We start from the raw sequence: 22,013 nt of genomic DNA on the forward strand, positions 1-22,013 counted from the left end.
TGAAAAACATCCCCCAGCGTCAGACAGCTTCACTGCTGTTCTCCAGGCATGACAATTTGCATAGTTCATTCCCTTCATCTCCTCCTTAATAAAATCAGTCCTCTTTTCAGGGGCTACAGCAAATGACAGCAACGTTATTATAGCGATTAGTCTCCGGCGGGATCCCAATGACTCCCGTTTAGGGGCAGCGTGTGGCTCAGTGGGCTAAGCCTGTGTGCTTGTAATCACAAGGTCGCCGGTTCAAACCCAGCCTCAGCATGTCTGCGGGTCCTTGAGCAAGACCTTTAACCCCCAGCTCCCTGGGCACCCCAACAGGTGGCTGCCCTTCGCAGACAGCTTGTTCTACAAAGAGCAAGTTGATGGAGGCGTAAAAAGAATTTCCCTATGAGTGACAATAAAGGTTAAATTATTATTATTATTATTAAGAGGGTGTCCGCTTTAGCCCTACCGTTAGCGCCATTCTTGTGTGCTTTTTTATATAGGTGTCAAAGGGCCCCACACCAGCTTTTTTTGCATAAGGTTTGAGATCCTCTATGCTTTGACAGGTAGTTCACAAAAAGGCTCGCTGTTCATTGTCAAGACACAAACATCCTATGATGACTAATTATTTGAATGAAAGTCTTTACAATATGTTCTGGTGGGCTGCTGAGATGGAAGACAGGTGGCTGATGACTGAACAGGTGTCTGATGGGATATGTGACTCAAGCGCAGTGCACGGCAATGGCGATTCGGGTGCCGAGCAAACAGCAGGGTGGAAATTAGCTGTAATTACAGGCCATATCTTGCTCAGTAATTACTGTATCCTTTGTCGTCATCTAAACCTAGCATGTAGAAACTGAGTTCTTCCTTCAAATGTGTTCTGCAATTCTGTGCTTTGTTAAACTCACTTGAAATCAGATTTTTCCCACAAATTCTGAAAACTTGGTTCATCTACAGCTAATATTGTTCCTCCTTTAGTGCATTTGTCAGAAATTTTATTGCTAGATGCATGACTCCACACATTTTTATAATTTTACTTTAGAATTCCTTTTAGAATAACAAAACAATGTGCTGGTGCTTATGAATGAGCCAATAATTCTGCTTTAAATGCACTTTGAGCATTATGGATAATGTAACACTTGAGGGACAACCTGTCACGATTCGGCAGGCAGGTGAGCAGGGAAGAAGGAAAGCAAGCCGTACTTACGGGTAAACAGGGGTTTAATCGGCAAGAAACAAACACGCAGGAACATCCACGGACACTACAATGACGGATCTGGGGAAACTAACTGAGACACGGACTAAATACAAAAGACAAGCTAAGGGTAACGAGCAACAGGTGGGAACAATCAGGCAGAAACAGGAGGTAACGAGGTGGGGGTGGCACACATTAGGATCGGACGGAGCGGGGCGTGACACAACCTCTGAATTAACAGTGAACCTTTCCAGAATTATGAGGTCACATTTGATAGCTCAAATGTGTTTTTGTGTTATTAGCATACTGAGACCAGGTTTCCACGCTTTCAGCTTTCAACATAGTGCTGTCTGTGAGCCTGAAGAAACTACTGAACTAAGGTGTGGTGGGACCTCAGATAATGGGGACTGGCTAGGGGCGGAGTGGCCATTAGGGGCACCGGGAGATTTCCTGATGAGCTGCCATACATACACATTCAAATGCTCATAAAGAAATGCACGTGCATGTAGAAAATCTGTTTGAAGTCCCCTCCCCCCGCCAAAGTGGTATGACCCTGCTTGGCGTGCATGTAACCATTGAGGAGAAAAGGTAGTGGCACCTCCTAAAATTAAAAAATAAACAAAAACAATTAAATGATACAAACCTATTTTGTGTGAAACTAAACTGAAAAGAAAAATCAATGGTACTGCCCATCCCTACAATTTGATGTCTGTTCAATCCATGGTTGGTATCACCTATACCGATCTTCATCCTGACAGTTGTATCAAAATAATAATTTTTGCCAAGCCTGACCAGAGGTGGGGATTGACCCTACAGTATGACATATAGCTTTATTGACAAGCTGTTCCTAAATGGAAAAAATAAAAAAGAAAATGGGATTAGTGGTACACCCATACCTCAAGAAGCTACTTTTGTTTTAAGAAGGAATAATCTTTGGCCGATATTCTTGAACTTTCAGACAGCACAATATTACTACTATCATTTTATTTGAGTACAGATTAAATTTCCAGTTGATTTTGAAACTTTGGATTATGTTGCTACCTGTAGGAATCATTGGTTTGATTTAGTATTTCGCCATATTCTGAAGCTAGAATAAATGTTCAGCTTATTTAGGAGTGCCTCCCATTCTAGTCTGTATCATGTTATGCCTGGGCTGGCTGTTCTCTTGCAAGAAAATATAAAGTACAAGGTAGTGTAATTGCACATTATTTACATATAAGACTTTTATTAATTATTTTTCTTAACCAGTAAAAGCTAAGACGCAGACTGCTTGTCAGTCAGATGGGGCTGGCTGGGAGGCAGATGAAAGCCTGCAGCTGCAAGTCAGGTCACTTCATGTCTGCTTTATCAGATCCTTCATCTTCAGAAGTGGAGCCTACAGTCGGGAACAATCAGATTAATTCGCTTTTAATAGGCCTTTCTGCTTCATTTGGGTAATGAACAATGACATTTCCAGAATGTCATTTTTTATATGCACTTTTGCTAAACATTTAAGTTAAAGAACATATACATTAATGTCTTTAAGTTGGGAGAACCTGGGAACCTTTACATTTTGACAATTTCAATATCCTGAATTATTTGTTTTGTTGGCTTTGTGATGTAATTTACCTTTTGTGGTTTTTCAGTTTCACTCTGCATTCAACCATTATAAAAGCACATGAAATGTAGATAATAAAACTTTGAAATTTAAATTAGCCCCCATTTCTTCATCCTTGGGATGGAGTCCTTCCCACTTATGCAGTGAGCTGAGCGTTAATGTGACGGATAATAACCCACCGTTCCATGCCATGTGTTTTCCAGACGGAGGTTATCAAAGGCAGTTCTCAGAGTGTTGGTATGACGTTTCGACATGTCCCGGCCACCGAGGGTGATGTTGTGCATGTCAGCATTGAGACGGTCACCCCCAACTCACCCGCTGCCTTGGCTGACCTACAGAAAGGGGACCGGCTCATAGCTATTGGAGGTAAGAAATGTTTCCCCTTCAGTTTGTGCCTGCCCATCTTCAAGCTGTACCTAAAATTTTTTATGTGATACCATAATGCCGTTGCTGGAAAAACTGGTGACATGAAATAAATATCAGAGTTAATACCTGCAATGACATATCTCAAGCCTTGAGAATTCTATATTTTTTGGCAGGTGTTAAAGTGACATCCTCTGTCCAAGTGCCAAAGCTCCTCAAGCAGGCTGGAGATAAGGTACAAGTTGTCTATGAAAGGCCCGTACGTCATCAGATCCCACCCATGGGAGCCCTTCAGGAAGGTTTCGGCCAGCTGGAGGAGCCCAGTTTTCTGCCCCAGCCCGTGTATGAAGAAGACCCGGCCCCCATCACCGCTCTTGATACTTCTGACAGCAAAGACATGGACTCAGAATTTGAGGAGCTAATCATGGACCCTAAGCCCATTATTAGTGACATCAAGGATGATCTCCTTCCTGTTAACCAAAGTCCTAAAAGAACTGTGACTAATCTTGCCACCAAGCCTCTGGGCACAATTTCTCCCATCTTGAACCGTAAACTGAATTTGTCTGGTCTTCAGTTGCCACTGAAACCACAGACGAAGGAGACACTCAAATCCTTGCCTCCTAAAAGCAGCGAATTGCCTGAAGGACCTCAACGGCCTGCTGCCCCTCCTCCACCCCCTCCCAGTCGACCGCCAGTGCCCCCCAGGACCCACATCAAGCTGACATCAACCACTTCAGACACCCCGAGTGTGCAGGATGGAGGGGATGTGCCTTCAGAGAAACCAGAGAGGCCCATCCCACCTGTAAACAATGGAGACAAACAGCCCACCAATGAGAAGGTTGCAGTCAAACTCCCAGATCAAAAGCCAGCTGTCAGACAAATGGAGACCAGCGAAGACCTGCCAGCTGATTACATTTCCCGCCGGCAAGATGCAGCCAAAGACAAGGTCTCAGAGGCGTCTACCAGCACAAAAGACAGCCTGGAGGATCATCTTACCTGGGAATCATCAGAGACCCTGTTACGTAACCAATCTGCAAAATGGGCCAAGGCCTCTGTGGTTTTTGATGTAGAAAGCAACCATAAATACCTTAATGTAGCCCTTTGGTGTAAAGACCCTTTCAAACTAGGCAGTCTCTTGTGCTTGGGGCATGTTAGTCTGAAACTGGAGCACATCGCACTGGAGTGCCTGTCCATATCCTCCTTGGAGTTCCAGAGCACCTTCAGGCTGTGTCCCCCAGAACCGAGAGCTAGTGTGAGCCGCACAGCTCTGCGCAACCTCAGCACCCACAAGGGCTTCAATGAGAAGCTGTGTTATGGTGACGTCACCCTTAACTTCACTTACCTGAACGATAGCGAATCAGAATTCTCCAGCAGCCTGGTGGAGTTTGAGCGAGAAAACATCCAGCAGGATGACGATCAGTGTCAGCAGCAGCAGCAGCAGCAGCAACAGCAGCAGCCAGTGCTGCCCCGTGAGGAGCATGGCTTCAGCTCCATGCAGATTGCGGAATTCAAGCACAACTTCCAGGATACCCAGTTCCAGAATCCCACTTGGTGTGAATACTGCAAGAAGAAAGTATGGACCAAGGCAGCCTCCCAGTGCATGATCTGTGCCTATGTGTGCCACAAGAAGTGCCAGGAAAAGTGTCTCAGCGAGCACCCATTTTGCATGGCTGCTGACCGCCGGGGCGCTGACTCTGAGGCAAAGTCCACCATCAACAGAGCCACCACTGGCCTGACCCGCCACATCCTTAATACAAGCTCCCGGCTGCTGAGCCTGCGACAGGTGCCCAAAGCCAGGTTGGCAGAGCAGGTGGCCGACCCCACTGTAGAGCCATCACCCAAGCAAACGCCCAATACCTCGGACAATGAGAGCAGCGACACCGAGACTTATGCTGGGGCAAGCCCTTCCAAAAAAGCCACTTCCACAAGTGGGAGCACCACTAAGCTGGCACGCAAAGAGGGTGGCCTGGATGATAGCGTTTTCATAGCTGTTAAGGAGATTGGGCGGGACCTTTACCGGGGCCTGCCCACAGATGAGCGCTCGCAGAAGCTGGAATTCATGCTGGACAAGTTACAGCAGGAGATCGACCAGGAGCTGGAGCACAACAACTCCTTGTTGCTTGAGGAGAGGGAGACTGCTGATCCCCGCAAGAAAGCACTCACCAGTGCGGCCCTTGCCAAGTCTGGTGAGCGGCTCCAGGCACTCACGTTACTCACGATTCACTACCGCGCTGGCATTGAGGACCTGGAATCCGTCGAGAGCACCTCCCCATCTGAGCATCAGGGCTTCAAGGCCAAATGTGGCTCGGAGGACACCCTTGAAGGGGCGGAAGACTTCGACACAGACACCTGCAATCCTCTAGATGTTCCACTGCTGGATGACATCACAGAGGAGCAGATTTGTGTAGAGGCGTTGCCATAGACATAGATGGGCATGACGCTTGTAATTATCAAAAGAATATTTTAATTTATTATTATTTTTTTTTTTTGGCGTGGGGGTTTATTTGCAGGGATGGGGAGGTATAGAGGGATTATTAACGCTGAAATGGTTATGGGGATTTCCCAGTCTGACTGTACCAATAAGCATTACAAAGCCAATTCATTGTAAGAACATGTGCGATGCTGTCACTTGTGCGGGGCAGCCTGAGCAGAATCCTGCAGTTATTGGTAGGTGTATTTAATGTGCCGTTTCTTACAGTGTGATTTTATCCCCTCCGTTTTCATAGTGTGCTTTTCGTAGCTTCTGTGTTTATGCAACAACTTGGCACATGTGGAAGAATCCCAAGATCATATCACTCACATGTGTTTGGATGGTTGTAATCATTCTTTTTTGCACTTTAAATATGGTCACTCTGTGTGTGTGTTTTTTTTTTTTAAATCAAAATAAATAGTGGAGACAAGAGTTTTATTTGTTTTTAATGATGAGCAACTCATTGGAGAATTATACATATTCACTTGCTGGAGAGGTATAGTGGGTAATGGTTTTTGGCTTGGTTTTCTTCTGCAAAGCCTTGAGAGGGAAGTAGGAGTTGTGGAACTCAGTGTTAGTAAATGTTTAGGTGGTTCAATGTTTCAAGCCTCTTGCCCGAAAACACTGTATACCAGTAACCTATAGGGAAAGATCAAGCAATTAGCTGGCGCCAGGTGAAGTATCATTCTTTTACAATCTGCACTTTTAATCTGTCGTCAACAATGTTTCCTGTCTGTAAGCACTTTAAACTTAATGCTTTTGTTTGGTCTGCTGCTTCTCTTCTCATCTTTGTCTTTTTTTTTTTTTTTTTTTTTAATCGGTTTCTGTGTTAACTGCTAAGGAGGGGGTGGGCAACACCAGTGGGGCCAGATGTTTTTATTTGTGTAAATTATTTATATTCTAGGGTGAGAATTCATTTTACCATCTTTATTATTTTTAATGTTCATTTGTATGTGTATACGCTCTTGCTTAGTCAAACCACTATGGAGGGGTAGAATATGTAATCAAAAATGGTAGATTAATATTAACTGATAAGAGCAAAATATCTCAAGTCAGAACAAATTTCCTGCCTTCTCTACTAGTGAGCTGTTAAGTATGTTTTTCAGTGGTATCTTCGGGTCAGGTACATGCCGTTCAGCCTCTTACCAGAGATGTAATTATGTATGTGACAGAAAGCTTTTGGCTCAGGCCCTTTTTCCTTATTCAGTGGATTATTGATCTGGCCAGGAGACAGATGATTTTGTAAGGATCTGTGTTTGGTTGTTTGTGTTGGGAGGGCAGAAGCACATTCCACTCAGAGCCCCAAAATCTCAGTTCATCTCAGCTATATGCAGCAGTTTGCAGCGTAAGCAAATCTCAGTCAAGTGAAGCTCTTAAATTCTACAAAAGCCTGGTTGATTAGGTGGGGAATGGGTGAGAGATGCTGATCCTGTCACTCAGAAAGCCAAAGTATCCCAAGATGATCTGACTGTGGATCCTGGTTGACTGTGTCACCAAGTTGAAAGTGATCAGCATTCCTTTGTGTCTGGGTACTAACACAGAAGGACTGGATGTCTGAGGATGATGGAATGGAGGAAGAGATTTGTGGAGTAGACCTGCTGTCCCCTAGGTACATTGCTGCTACATTCTGCAATTGTTGTATATTCAGATTTTTGTGCAATATTTTTGTAGGAAATGAAGATTAAAGGTGGCACCAGAACTAATTTGATCTGCAATCTCAACCCCTGGCAGCATAATTTTATCAAGACAGGTCTGCTCCCAACATGGCTGGAGCCAAATTCATGAGAGCCGGTTTCCCTACTGTAACTCCTGGCCTGTGAACCCAGACATTACTCATTCCTTTCATGCTATGATGACTTATTAACATTATCTGGCATTGCTATATGGAGGACAGAGCATTTTGGCAAGCAAGCTGTAACAATAATAACATGGATGGTATACTCCAGTGCTACTGTACATAGCCTAAATAAATATCACCGCAAGTCTACAAGTGTTTCTGTTTTACCCACCACCGGATGTATGACTTTGAGGTCCAAGTAATGGAAAATGCCTTAGCTTATATATACATGCTCAACATCCTAATCCTGTTATATGTGTGTGTTATTTTAATTGCATGTTTCCCTTTCATTCAGCTCTGAAAATAATGAAATTAAGCAAGACAAGCAAATTTTATCCTAGTGCATGTGGAAAAAGTTGCATTCAGCAGCAGCCAGTGTTATGCACAGTTCAAAGTCCTGTTAGGGGAAAGATAATTATGGATAATACATAATGTATAAAAGTAATTAGAATGCACCCCAGAGACTGACATCACAGTAAGATGGCTGATGCCATAGGTTGATGTATCTGCCTTCAACTCCCAGACCTCCACAAATAAAGAACTAGCTTATCTGTATTGAAAAGCTGCTGTATGGATTTCTAAAAGGAGACTTGCACTCATGTTAACAGAGAAAATGTATCTGACAGTTTGTTGCTGGAATTCAATCTTAAAATTTCACCTGAGGTCGGGGGCGTTGCTAGAGATTTTGGGTCCCATGAAAGCATATCATATTGGGCCCCCTAGTCTGGACCAATCCAGTAATTTTCCACATTTTTTAGGGCCCCTGAGTTAGAATCATCCTAATATCCTCCTCCCACCCTTATGGCACCCCTGCCTGAGGTATTTATGAGAACACATCTGATTTATAAGGACATTTTTCTTTTCTGACCATGCCTGTGAGTGGCTTCCGAATGAGAAGAGGCTCAATGACAGCCTGGCTGGCTCTCTGATTTTCATAGCAACAAAATGGTCAACTGTCATTCGTCCAATGGCCTGTACTTCGAAGCTGGGTTACTGGCTTATCGGGGTAACTTGTCGGATTTAAGGTACCACAGTTTAAATGGACTTCATATTCGTTAACTTACATTTTGCCCAGACTACCTTAAATCCGACAATTTACTCCGATAAGCCAGTAACCCCGCTTCGTAGTACAGGCCACTGGGGATTTTCCTAAATATTCATACTAGTGCTGTCTTTCCTGTTTTAACTTTTACTATGTGAAATCCTCCTCCTGTTACCAGGAGGAAATTGATGCAGGTGCTTTACAGTTAATTTTGACTTTAAAATAATGGACTACTAATCATACATTTTAAACTGGATTCTACATTCTTTAATCCACTTAATTTTCTAAACATTCCACACAAATGACATATAGTTGTACAACATTGCTGCATTCCCCTGTATTAAATATTAATATACAGAATACAAGCACACCATTACACCTTTGAATTAACCAATTTCCTGGTTAAAAGTACAATTTCACAGATGTCTTTTTGTACAGGTTACTTAATATTTCATGTAGTACAAATACAAACCAAGGACTCACAGATTAGAAGGCATACACACACATACACATCCATTTAATTTTTATATGTGCTAAATTTCTTTTACCAAACAACAAACTCTAAAATATATGCTAATCTCCATAAGACAATGAATGTGTAACGAAAACAAGATTCTAACCACGTGTACAAATTACATGATTACGGTGGCCATTTTGACTGAGCTTTCATAAACTTTCAAATAGGTTTGCAGTAGAGGTCATTAGGGAGTCGATTAAAGTAGGGTTTTAGTATTGATCTGTTTGTTTTTTTGATGTATGAGAAATGTCACTCTATAGTGATAGACATCCATTTTGTCATTATGATGGATACATACATAGCAATAACTGTGGACCTGTCATTAACCAGTTACAGTAAATGCTAAAGAGCAATCATGGGTGGTTGCTATTAAATGTCCTTTGAATACTTCACTGTTCCTGTTATTTCTCAGGGCTCTTGCCCAAGAGTAGAGTCAGTATTTTCACTTCTGCCATGCTAAAATTGAACAGGGAAAGGACACTCAATATCTGAGAGAAAATGTGTTAAATGGCAATGTAAAAAGCTTATGTGTCTATCACACTATCCAGGCGTGCTGCATAAATAGCTTGGTTAATTAAGCATTAGGAAACTACTCATTTAGGAACCTAGAGCCAAGAGCAGGAGCACAAATGTGTTATGATATCTGTCTTTATTAGTAGGGAAAATGCTTTTGCGAGTACTATTGACTCATGGGAGAAATGTGCATGATGCCCTGCTTCTAAATCAATATCAAGGGAGCAGGTGTCTGCTGGTCAGACACATTTATGTACCTCAGAAGTGAGTATTGACATTTTGATCAACGCAATGTGACGCAGTATTGCACTTCAAGATACCTTTAAATCAGGGTGAGCAAATAAGATAATGAAGAAATGCAACCTTTTACTCCACGTGCAAAAGCACACGTGACCTACATATAAATGTAAAAGACTATGCATACCTGGTAAGTCCTGGAAAGTAATCTGTCCGTTTAAATGGTCAAAAATTCTGGGTCAGTTTTATTGTTTGCGAAAGTGGTCTAGTTAACACTGGTCAACAAATTTTTACTGTCTTTTTGTCACACAAATCAAAATAGGTGAATCTTAAAATATTTTTGCTTGATTAAAATATCTAATCAGAATTTCCCTGTCATACAAGGATGTTGTCACACGCTGTTAAATATGTATATGTGCATGATGGAATTGTATGACCTGCTGTACTTGGCCTCAGGAATATCCCTCTTAAGGGTCTATGAACTGCAAAGGGAGCTGGGGGATAAACAAGTACATAAAAATGCCCCTTAGCTGTTTTGTGACATAGTTTTTGTTGACCAGTGTAATTTATTTCCAGCAGTGAAGCAAACTTGCTTGAGTGTGTGCTCTGTTATTTTTCACATGCATGCTAAAATGCTACTCGTTGCTGTATAAATGTTTACTTCCTACCAGGTGTATTTGCAGGGGGAAGAAGAACCAGTACCTACTGACATGGGGGCAGACGTGTAGCTGGAGATTCAACAGCAAATTTGTAAAGAATCTTTGATATATCACAAGAATGCCGTTTTCATTTTGAAGGTTAAGATGCACCCCAGCCTCACAGAAGCAGTAAATGTGATGTGATTTAACCTCAACAAAATATTTCTCCCAACAAAATAGATTTTAATGATTGCACAAGAAGATAAATCCTTTTTAAAATTTTTCCCCTGATTGCGCAAACAAGTTAAATATTTAAGGCCCATTTCAAGGTAAGCAAATAGTCTCTTTAAACATGTAATAAAGACGAGAACATTTTACATTAAAATTGGGCACCATGTAACTGTACAGGATAACATTTGATTTTGACAACACCTGCTTTATGCAGTGAATGCCAACAAAGCAGAAAACATACTGGCATTACCAAATCTAATTTTACCAAAAAGCATATTAACTGCACAGAGCCTTCACTGAATGTCTTTAAAGTGCCAGATTCAAATATCATCCTTTCAAAAGCAACATCAATGCTAATCACACAGGCTTTGTTCTTACTTAAACAGTTATTTTGGAAATATCACGGATTTCATCACCAGTTAACCAAAGCGCAACCTTTAGAGTTTCTGTGGCCAGAGAGCGAGCTGAAGTCACATATAACATCACACAGCACTTCACCCTGAGAGGGAATTCAGGGTTCCACTATCTTGACATCTGTAATTATGTGTGCATGTCACAATGGACAAGGACAAACCGCTTTGGTCTGAGTAGGTGGAATACTATAGTGACATGGAACAGTAAGAAGAGCTAGGGGGGAATGATCACACACAAATGGCTCTTCTTTTTTTTTTTCTGTAAAAGGTCACGTACATGTGTGGCTTCCTCGGCTACTCATCACTTTCTGTCTCCATCTCCTCTCCCATCTGATAGTGCTGTGAGTCCTGCGTTGTGTACATTCGCGTCTTCATTGGACAGTCGTGGTTCATTAAGATTGCCTTGAAAGGATACAGGCATAATGACATTTGTCAGACTTCATCCACGAAGCAGATGGAACAGCACCTGACATTTCATGTGTTGTAAAATTATACGAGTATACTGTTAACAGAAGAATTTAATCCATTTTCCGAAACCGTTTGTTCTACTCAGTGTGGCAGGCGATCCGGAGCTAACCAGGAGGCTACAAGCGCATGTTTAACACAATTGACACAGTTTAAATATGTTTAATTTCCTGTAGCTTTGTACTGCAGAATAGAAGGAGACAGTTATACACTGTACAGTATGCAGGAGAACTGCCTCTTACAAATCTTTATCAGGGTGCAGCAGTAGACACTGGGTCCTCTAAGGGCTTTCAGTTGCTACTTGTAATGGGGCAATAACGTATATGCTGAGGTAACCTCTGGAGCAGAGCTGAGAAGGCTCATACTTGCAATATTAGGCTGCTCTGCACACAGTAGAACGCATAAAGCAATATCTTTTTATGTTTATTATTTTTTAAAATCTGACGAACCAGAGACACCAGGGCTACATTAAACCGATGGTTGTGAAACTGAAGCTGCTTAAAGGCATTTTCTCACCATTTTCTCTTCCTTAGCAGCTGGATTCCTGAGGAAAAAGCAGAGAGGGGCAAACAGGATATCCACAATGCCAATGATGGTCATTAGCCAGGGGAACCCGATACTACGGGCGATGGCACCCCCAGTCGACGGACCTGTGCAAGACAATGACAGAATGTGTTATCAATTATGGAGTCTCCAATGATTAGGTCACCCAACTCCCCTCACCCACCTTCCTCATACCCACACAGTAAGCTCCAGCCCTGGCTGTTCCTCACAGCCAACAGCTTAGTGCCTAAAACAGGGGTCTCCAACTCCGGTCCTGGAGAGCTACTATCCAGTAGGTTTTCTGTCCCACTTGGCTTCTGATGAGCCACACCTGGCCCTGGTATTTACCTGAGAACAGGTGTGACTCATCAGAAGCCAGGTAGGATTGAAAACTGACTGGATAGTACCTCTCCAGGACCGGAGTTGGAGACCCCTGGCCTAAAACCTAAAATATTCTGAAGTGTTACTCAAGGTTACGCAGTGTTTCTGCTGACCTAAAGCAAAGCCCATGCAAAAAGCAACATCCGCGATGGCGTACACGCTGCCATACACAGACACGTGGCGAAGGTCGACGAGGTAGCCCATTATCGGCATCATAGAGGAGTCCACCATGCCTGTTGGAAACCAAAACAGCAACGTTTCACAGCTCTGAATACTCACTAGTAAACCTGGTAAAACAGACATATATACTTGTCATGTGATTTTCTGCACCAACTGATAGCACCTTTCTCTATGGAGTGGGAATTGACTTTACTCACCGATGGCAAAACCAACACCAAAATTGGGTATTATCAGTCCATAGATGCTTTTAGCAAATGGTACCTAGAAAAATAAAGGAAAAGAATTTTGAAAACACTCGTGCAGGGGATACAAAATGTTATTGTAAAGGTCTGCTTCTGAAGTGCAAACATCAGTCTTCACAGCATACAAAAAAAGCATCAAACCTGAAAGTGATTTTCTTTGACTATGAAATATCATGTCTAACTTCAGTTAAAATCCTGTTAGGACTGCATCTTAGCTACTCTCTGTACAATCAGAGATATGATGCTAAAGGAATATGTCTTCTTCACTGTTCTTGAGGAGAATGGAGGTCTAACTGGGGAGATGGGCAGTCCATTCATTGCCCCTCGCCCAGAGGCACCTGTGTTCAGTCTCCACTGCAGTTTGTGATGGTGTGAACCCCACCATGTATGCGGGAGATAGGGGAAGCCCATCTGTGTTCATTTGCGTATTATTTGCACTCACACAGAGAATGCTAATCCCCACGAGAAGCATCCCTATGAGAGCACACAGCCACCTGGAAGAAAGCAAAGCAGTGATAAGAGTCTGCCAAAGACAGTACTGCAGTCTGGAGTTTGCTCACGTCTGGCAGTGACCAGGGTTACAGGGTCAGAGAATAATGAATGCCGTAATTTAAGTGGAAAAAGAAAATGAGCTTTTGCCCGATTAAATTAACTCAGTGTTTATGGGATATATTGGGAACAAGAAATTTATCGTGCAATTACTAAGGTCAGCCACTGCTGTAAAAAAATATACGTAAATACAAGTAACTGGTCAATATTTCTGGCAAAAGAATTTTCTCAAGTACTACTGTAAATTAAGATCTGTACTTGCCTATTTTCACTATACATAAGTCATAACAAATCAGCAAAAATTATATTACTCTCACAGCAGGTCAACAGTTCATCAAAAATGTTCAGTCCCGTGGCGAGGATTTCAGTAAGCAGCATTGTGAAAATGACACTGAAATATCTGAAATATCATTTAACATTAGTATCACAAGCAGATCGCCTGAGAGTGAAAAAAGAGCAATTTCCCCCTTACCTTCCCATTTTGTGTGCAAGAACACCAAATATGTTGGTTCCAATAAGGTAGGAGACACTGGCAGGCACAAATGCAACGCCTGACGAAATAAGAGGAAGACGTCAGGGAGATAAGCATGTGTGTTATCGGTCTCCATCAGAGAGCTGCCCAGTGCCTGCGAGGAGCACTAATGAAGCCTCCTCAGACGAGCTGCTCTCCTTTCGGCCGTGAATGACACCTTCATATCCTGCCTGCCCCTGATTCCTCGGCTTACTCCTAATTAGCTTCTCGCTCTCCACCCCGGTCTCTACACCATTATCTCTTGTGACCTGGCTGGGACGCTGCTAACAAAACAAAAGGGTGCCCCCGGCACAAGCATTCTCCCTTTTGTGTGGGAATAGGATGAATAACAGTGGATCGCTTAAGCCGCAACACTGCCTGCGGGATGTTTGCCATGCTTTAGCCTTCTGTTAGAGCTGCAGTATTCTTGGGAAGTGTCCAGTGAAAATAAACATATTGGTGATAAATTTAAGGAAGCTATTCATCAAGCAACATTCAAAGAGAAAATATGTATTGTGTCACCTTAGGCATTGAAAGTGCAATTGTTCTTCTGTTTTCAGAATGACAGTAGGCACGAGGAAATGAGGGGTGAACTTTTGAATGTCACATGCCATGTTTTGAAGTTGTCCACATTCTGTGGAAAGGCTGTAATAAATAAATAAGATTTACCTAGCTGCCATTTTGGGGAACACATAGTCTCCATCATCCAGATTGGCAGTGCGGGTTCCAGCATGGCAATCGCCATGTTTGCAAAGCAAATGGACCCTGGAAAATGAATCCAATACAAAAGGATGATCAGAGACTCACTCTCATTTCTTTTGGTAACATTCAGCCTTTTGTTTCCACTGGCTCCTGATCAGACAGAAAACCGCATATTAGCGCAGCCCAGCTCAGAGGCATTAATAGAAGTGGTGGGCATGTTCAGTGACATGTTGACGTGCCTCACTGCTTTAATGTATCACACATGGCCTGTTTTTATAGAGAGGGATGTTTTAAACATGCTATGGCCTTTTAAGTCACCACTGATTACCCTCCTTTTCCATAATATCACACATCCTTTACAAAGTGATGGACAGACCGTTACTCCTGTTCTGTCCATTTATTGCATTTTTCTGCAGCAATAATACAGATGAATGCTTAGCACAGAAGGAAATGTGTATCTGAAATCTCTATCTGTGTATCACTCAAGTGTCACTGCCATGTGCTGCTGTGAGTACCAAGCATTCCATACAATAATAAACCTTCCAGGATTTGCTGTTCAAATGTACGTTTCCGCTTGTTTCCTTACCCGCAGCAATGAGAATATAAGGATCTTGCATGAGGGTCAGCAACGAGGTTCCCTTCTGGCTCTGTCAAAAAGAATTGTTCTGATCAGACAAGGGAGATCAACGTTGTGTTTCTGTGTCCTATCATCTTAAATTGTCTGATGATTACTGAGACTGCTACAGCTAGTAATTATGTTCATGAAGTCCAGTACTTTTGTAGACTACAGCTTCCTCAGTTATCTCAGTGTACCCTCCATTTACAGGCAGTGGGTTGTTGCCCATTAACCTCCAAGGTTAAACATAAATGAAAAATAAACATGTAATTTGATTTTGGAAATTTGCATATAAAGTGCATTTGGGCCTTTTATTGTGGAATTAAGGAAATGTAGCTTATGTGTGAGCAGTCTGCAGCTGTATCTGGTAAATCCTTGGAGACCCAGTGTTCTTACTGTTATTCAGGTGTGTGGGATCGAATGAGTGCATTTTCCTTCGTGCCAAAACCCTTGATTGATAAGTTCCCGACTGTGCATTATAGCCAGCAAAGGCAATGTTTTCATTTAATCCAAGGTTGTAAGTCTTGATTATCAAAGCTGTACTATATGTCCAAACCTAACTAAAGAAGTAATTACGCCACACACAGGTGTCATGTAATTTCCAGCCACAAACACTGGTAACAGAATGGCTAGTTGTACAGAAGAAGTTAGTGACTTTCAACTTTGCACCATTATGAGATGCCACCTTTCCAACAAGTCAGTTTGCCACATCTCCGCCCTGCTGGAGCTGCCCTGGTCAACGGCAAGTGAAGTGAAAGTACTATGAAGGTCAAAATATCTGGGAGCAAGTTAAGCTGTGAAATGTTTGACCACACAAGCTCACAGAAAGGGACCTGATAACCCAACTGATGGCCAACTTGGATGGCAACAAATCCCACCAGCAACATTCAAATGGAAGGTCTTTACAGTATATTGTTATGGATGGGAGTGATTCCTGAAGCTACTTGCCCAATGTACAATGAATGTATTATCCAAATACAAATTATGACCAAGTAGGGCAGCCTTCATTTTTTAGGTCTCTGGAAACAAAGATATATACCAAGACATGCCCTTTTAAAATCTCAACCATACGCATGTCCCTTACCCTTTTCATCTGCATTGGGGTCAGCTCCCAGCTGAGATGATTCAATGTGAAAGCTAAGACGCCAGTCTCAGAAAGGCGTCTGGTCAATATCCAGCCCAGCATCTGATGCCAAAGCTCAAAATCTCCTGCTGCTGTATAATGCACCATCCATCCTTATGTGATTGTCTTATGCCATTATAAGGACATTTTAAAATGCTGTCCAGGTTTTTCTGACCTCTCACATAATTTTAAGAAATAGCATACAGAAATCTATGGAAAGTTGTTATATATTCTGTATAACTTCACATTAAATGTAATATTTTAATTGTATTACTTGAAGAGATCTGGTCAAGATATTAACATATTACTAATGATGGTGTATAACACAAGTGAAAAAATATGTAATGTAACAAATTGATCTTTTCATGTAAAAATAGGCATTTCCAGAGTCATTTCAGTCAAACTAAGAGGAAAAACAGCTTCTGTCACTACTAACTAATATATTAGCTCACACAGCATACTTTCCCAGTCAAACGAGCGATACTCCTAGACACCCCCCAATGCTATGTACGCTATGTTTGGTGAAGTAGTCCCTGATTATAATTGCTCAGCTAATGTTTTGTGAACTAAAGAGACAACCTAGACATCACATATTCGTATAAAGAGGAACACCTAGAGCAGGGGTGTCGAACTCCAGTCCTGGAGGGCCGGAGCCCTGTGTAGCTTAGTTCTATCCCTGTTCCACAACAAATCATTCAGTTCAAGAGCTGTGTGGTAATTAGCACAAGGAGTTGAATCAGGTGTGTTAAATGAGGGGAAACCCAAAAATGTGCAGGGCTCCAGCCCTCCAGGACTGGAGTTTGACACCTGTGACCTAGAGGGTATGTTATTCATCTAGTTTTATTGCATGTATGGGAAACTGCATCTCATAGTGGGGCATCGTATCTCATTTCCTTCACTGAAACTGCACCCATCAGAGAGATTTTTCTCTCCATTACTAGGGCACTTCATAACTGCACCCTTTTCCATTGCAAGGGTACCCATAGGGGCCACTTAAACCATTGTAAGGGCACCTTATTGGGTTCTGCACCACATTCTCTCCATTAGAAGGGCACTTCATAGCAGCACCCTTTATCATTGCAAGGGTACCCATAGAGGCCACTTAGACCATTGTAAGGACACCTTATTGGGCACTGAAGAACTTTCTTTCCAAGAAGGGTACTAATTTAAACACTTCATCATATTTTCTTGCTCTATAGAGTGCATCTCCCCACGTGAAGGGGCTAAGTCATGTGAAAGGCAGCCAATGACAGCGTTTTCACCACTCAAAAGGGCATTTTATTGATTTTATTTATGTTTCTTCAGCCATAGGGGCACTTGCCCCCCCTGCTCCCACCCCCGCCAAGTCCACCTGTGCTCCTACTGTAGGTAAGGGTTGGCAAAGCAGTTATTTTTGGTTAGAATAATTATCCACGATATACATCACATTTTTTTTGTTTGTTTACAAACCAATCGAATTGGAATGTATGTAGTAATGTTAATTGACCATTTATAAAAGATCAAGTAAGTTTTTAGTTCAATATCTAGTCACTAACTTAAGATCCACAAAGAAGTGAGATATACAGCACTGAGATGTTATGCAGGCTGAACTTGCTTTGTTTCACATTGGTCTGTTTTTGTTGTGATTAGGGTTGGGTGATAGCACTTTTTTCCATTTTGATCCAGTTCCAAGGTTGGTATCGCCGATACTGATCCCTATACGGAATTTCTAATCTTTTGTATGCATTAAATGGAAAATAGTGATGAACAATATGGAGAAAAATCATCATAGTGCAATATTTTAAATTTTTGTAATAAATATTGCTATATTTATAAAACAAAAAAAGAAACATTAGAACATAAAAACATAAGAACTATACAAACGAGAGGAGGCCATTCGGCCCATCGAGCTCGCTTGGGGAGAACTTAACTAATAGCTCAGAGTTGTTAAAATCTTATCTAGCTCTGATTTAAAGGAACCCAAGGATTCAACTACGTTATCAGGAAGACTATTCCATACTCTGACTACACGCTGTGTAAAGAAGTGCTTCCTTAAATCCAGTTTGAAATGTTCTCCCGCTAATTTCCACCTATGGCCACGAGTTCTTGTATTTGAACTAATGCTGAAGTAACTATTCGGTTGAACAGCATCCAAACCTGTTAGAATCTTATAGACCTGGATCATGTCCCCCCTCAGTCTCCTTTGCTTGAGGCTGAACAGATTTAGCTCAACTAACCTCTCCTCGTATGACATTCCTCTAAGACCAGGAATCATTCTTGTGGCCCTACGCTGCACCTTTTCTAAGGCCGCAATGTCCTTTTTAAGATATGGTGACCAAACCTGCACACAATATTCTAGGTGAGGTCTCACCAAGGAATTGTATAATCTTAGCATTACCTCCCTTGACTTAAACTCCATACACCTGGAGATATACCCCAACATCCTATTGGCCTTTTTTATTGCTTCCCCGCACTGGCGAGAATGAGACATGGAAGCATCAACATACACACCAAGGTCTTTCTCAGAATCAGCTACCTTTATTTCAGTAGGTCCCATAAAATACCTGTACTTTATATTTCTGCTCCCTACATGGAGTACCTTACATTTGTCTATGTTAAATTTCATCTGCCAGGTGTCAGCCCAGTCACTAATTAAATTAAGATCCCGCTGTAGCTGCTGAGCCGCTAGTTCAGTATCTGCTACACCACCCACCTTGGTGTCATCTGCAAATTTCACCAGTTTACTGTATATATTGGTGTCTATATCATTTATGTAAATTAGGAACAATAGTGGTCCTAAAATTGAACCCTGCGGTACCCCACTATGAACGCAGGCCCACTGTGACATCGAGCCTCTTATAACTACTCGTTGCTTCCTATCCGTTAACCAGTTATCAATCCAGGTCGCTACAGTTCCTAAAATACCTGTTGCTTTGAGTTTAAGTAAGAGCCTCTTGTGGGGGGGCCTTTTGGAAATCTAAGTAGATGACATCATAGGCCTTCTTATCATCAACTTCCTGAGTAGCTTCCTCAAAAAACTCCAACAGATTTGTTAAACAGGATCTACCTCTCCTAAATCCATGCTGGCTATCCCTCAAAATGTTATTTGAGTCCAGGTAATCTACCATTTTCTCTTTGATTATAGCCTCCATAACTTTACCAGTTATACAAGTTAGACTGATTGGCCTATAGTTTGACAAATTACTTCTATCCCCTTTTTTGAAAATTAGCCAAAATAAACTGTATTCAAACAGACCTTCTACCAATGGAGTCTGTCCAATAAGTAGGTGGTGTTGCTGTAAGTTGTGCCAACAGACACAAAGCAGTGCTGACAAATCATTTGTGTTTCCTATCGTCTCTGTGTAATCCAAAATATTTCCATACAGCAGTCTTTCAGCGACCAATTCTTGCGGATTTTCTCCTCCTCACTCAATTTTGTTAAACCTCTCACAAACATACAGAGCTCGTGCAAAAACTTTGGACTGTTTTTTTTTTTTTTTTTTTTTTAAATATATATATATATATATATAAAATGAAAACTGATACATCAGTATATTTTATATAGTTGCCTGTAGTCCATCACTGTAGCATACAGCCCTTATATAGGCAGGCTAACAAACATTATTAGGTACACCACTTCATTCTGCTAAAGTAACTAAATCATGCAGCTTCATACTCTAATATATAAAAATCACTGCAGCGTACTAAGCTAGTTCGTTAAAAGTTCTTTTAAAATAGCTTAAATAAGTATTGAGGGAAAAACAGCCTACAAGAACTATGAATCAGATTATAATTTACAGACATTACTTCACACAAAGTATTTAGCTATCTAGGTTTATTCCTAGATTATCTATTTTGGTCTTATTTATTTACTTATTTATAATTCACTTTATTATTCATTCACTTGTCATCCTGTTGTCTATCCGTCTTGTCTATGTTCACTGTCTGCAGGAGCACATGCAAGCAAGCATTTCATTGTACATGGTACTCGTACTTGTACACATGACAATTAAAGAATTTAATTTAAGATTGTTTAATTTCAAAATGCACTTTTGATAGGAATGGGTAGTGTTAGAGTAATATGGTATACTGCAGTATTTTGGGTTTACTAGTACAATGCTAGAACTTCAGCAAAATTTATCATGGGGTACTACTCCTCCACTTGACCAATTACTTTCATTTCAAAATACCATGGTATAACCAAAATATTTTTCAAAATACCAGAATGGTGTTGTATAAAGTACTGTACTTTCAGATAGAACTTTGACAAACACATTTTACTTCAAATATTATTTTGTGGAACAAAGTAACTATGCACAAAGTTATGTTTTCTTTCTATTGGTTCAGTCACCCGCACTCAACCAACTACATCTGTTTCATCTACCACTCTGACTGACTGACTCAGTCAAAGAACAAGTAGAACAAGACGGCAGAAGGAGTAATACTTCCCATCCTAACAGACATTTAGATCCTGGTAGTATTTCATGCCCTGCTCTGTGTAATATTATTGTAAATATTTAAAACATTTAAATAGCAGGTAAAATGCTGATATTTTAAAGTTAGAATCAATTCTCAAAATGAGCCATTCAGATAACTCAGTATTGAAAAAAAGCATTGATAAGCACTTCTCTAGTTGTAGTACTGTTGCAGCCTCTAAGCATGCCAGCATCGCATGATGTGCACCCAACAAAAATAGGGCTTTATTAAATTAAAAAAAACACACAAAACAAAAGGACCACAAAGAGACAAAACAAACCAGGCAAATGATGAAACTAAGGCAGGGACAACACAGGAACAGCTATAGTAGACCAGCAGCAAACACAGGGCAACAACAGCGACAACTCACAAAATGACCAACTGGAGAACACAGCAAGGGCAGGCACTTAAATACATTTAACAAGGACTTCAACAAGAGACAGAATTGAGCAGTAACTATTACTCGGAACACAAGCAAAGGTGAGGGCAAGCGGCAGGTAAAGGATCAGCAAGAACAGATAAAGAACAGCAAGAGAGACTAGAAAAACAAGGGTAACTAATCATTACTAAAAACAATAAACAACAACCCAAGTACATAAATCAAGAAAATAAAATGTTTAAAATTACAAACATGGTTGAGGCTGTTTATTGCTTTGTTTATTGCTAAAAAAAATGGGAAGCCTACATGACACAGCTGCCTGCTTAGCCCATTAAGCAATGCTCAGTCCAGGAAGCAGGGAAACACATTAGGGTGTTAACTACAGGAAACAAGGGGAACACAGCTGGCCAAACAGGGAATTCACAGACATAACAAAACGTGGTCTGGGTAGAGACTGATCATGACACAGTTTAGCCACACTAATGCCTAGTCGACTCCTCGACAGAAGATATATTTATAATATATTTATAAACTACTACTATAATACTACTACGTTCACAATATTGTATTTTTTTAGAGGGTTAACATTCAGAGTTTAGTTACAATTACAATGCTATTTTTAATACAAAATGGCACCTTTTCATGACATAACAGTGGATTAATTATTTTGCTAAAAGGTGCTACCACATAATATCCCTCTCTTCATGGAAGTTGGGATGCTGTAAAATAAATATCATTCTATTGAAAATCCAATCATGGCTACAGGCCACTCGTATTTTGCTCGCTTATTGCAATGATTAAGACCAGATTATCAGGGTATTATAAACAATGCATG

General features: G+C 41.2%; 2 protein-coding genes across 3 annotated transcripts in view; one reads left to right on the forward strand and one right to left on the reverse strand.

The window, feature by feature from the left end:
* Positions 1-6,036, forward strand: part of pdzd8 (PDZ domain containing 8) — a 47,590-nt gene extending 41,554 nt beyond the window's left edge. Inside the window, exons 4-5 of the mRNA XM_023803999.2 lie at positions 2,975-3,137; positions 3,311-6,036. Coding sequence (XP_023659767.1) covers positions 2,975-3,137; positions 3,311-5,556 — 2,409 coding nt within the window. The 3' untranslated portion in view covers positions 5,557-6,036. The remainder of the gene's footprint in view (positions 1-2,974; positions 3,138-3,310) is intronic.
* A 2,691-nt stretch (positions 6,037-8,727) lies between these two features.
* slc18a2 (solute carrier family 18 member 2) overlaps positions 8,728-22,013 on the reverse strand; it is a 20,769-nt gene continuing 7,483 nt past the window's right edge. For both annotated transcript variants that reach the window (XM_023804018.2, XM_023804021.2), the window contains exons 9-16: positions 15,192-15,252; positions 14,573-14,668; positions 13,865-13,943; positions 13,286-13,337; positions 12,799-12,862; positions 12,535-12,654; positions 12,014-12,147; positions 8,728-11,434 (exon numbers count right to left, since the gene is read on the reverse strand). In XM_023804018.2, coding sequence (XP_023659786.1) covers positions 11,327-11,434; positions 12,014-12,147; positions 12,535-12,654; positions 12,799-12,862; positions 13,286-13,337; positions 13,865-13,943; positions 14,573-14,668; positions 15,192-15,252 — 714 coding nt within the window. In that variant the 3' untranslated portion in view covers positions 8,728-11,326. The remainder of the gene's footprint in view (positions 11,435-12,013; positions 12,148-12,534; positions 12,655-12,798; positions 12,863-13,285; positions 13,338-13,864; positions 13,944-14,572; positions 14,669-15,191; positions 15,253-22,013) is intronic.

This window comes from Paramormyrops kingsleyae, chromosome 3 (assembly GCF_048594095.1).
Source record: "Paramormyrops kingsleyae isolate MSU_618 chromosome 3, PKINGS_0.4, whole genome shotgun sequence".
Classification (NCBI taxonomy): domain Eukaryota; kingdom Metazoa; phylum Chordata; class Actinopteri; order Osteoglossiformes; family Mormyridae; genus Paramormyrops; species Paramormyrops kingsleyae.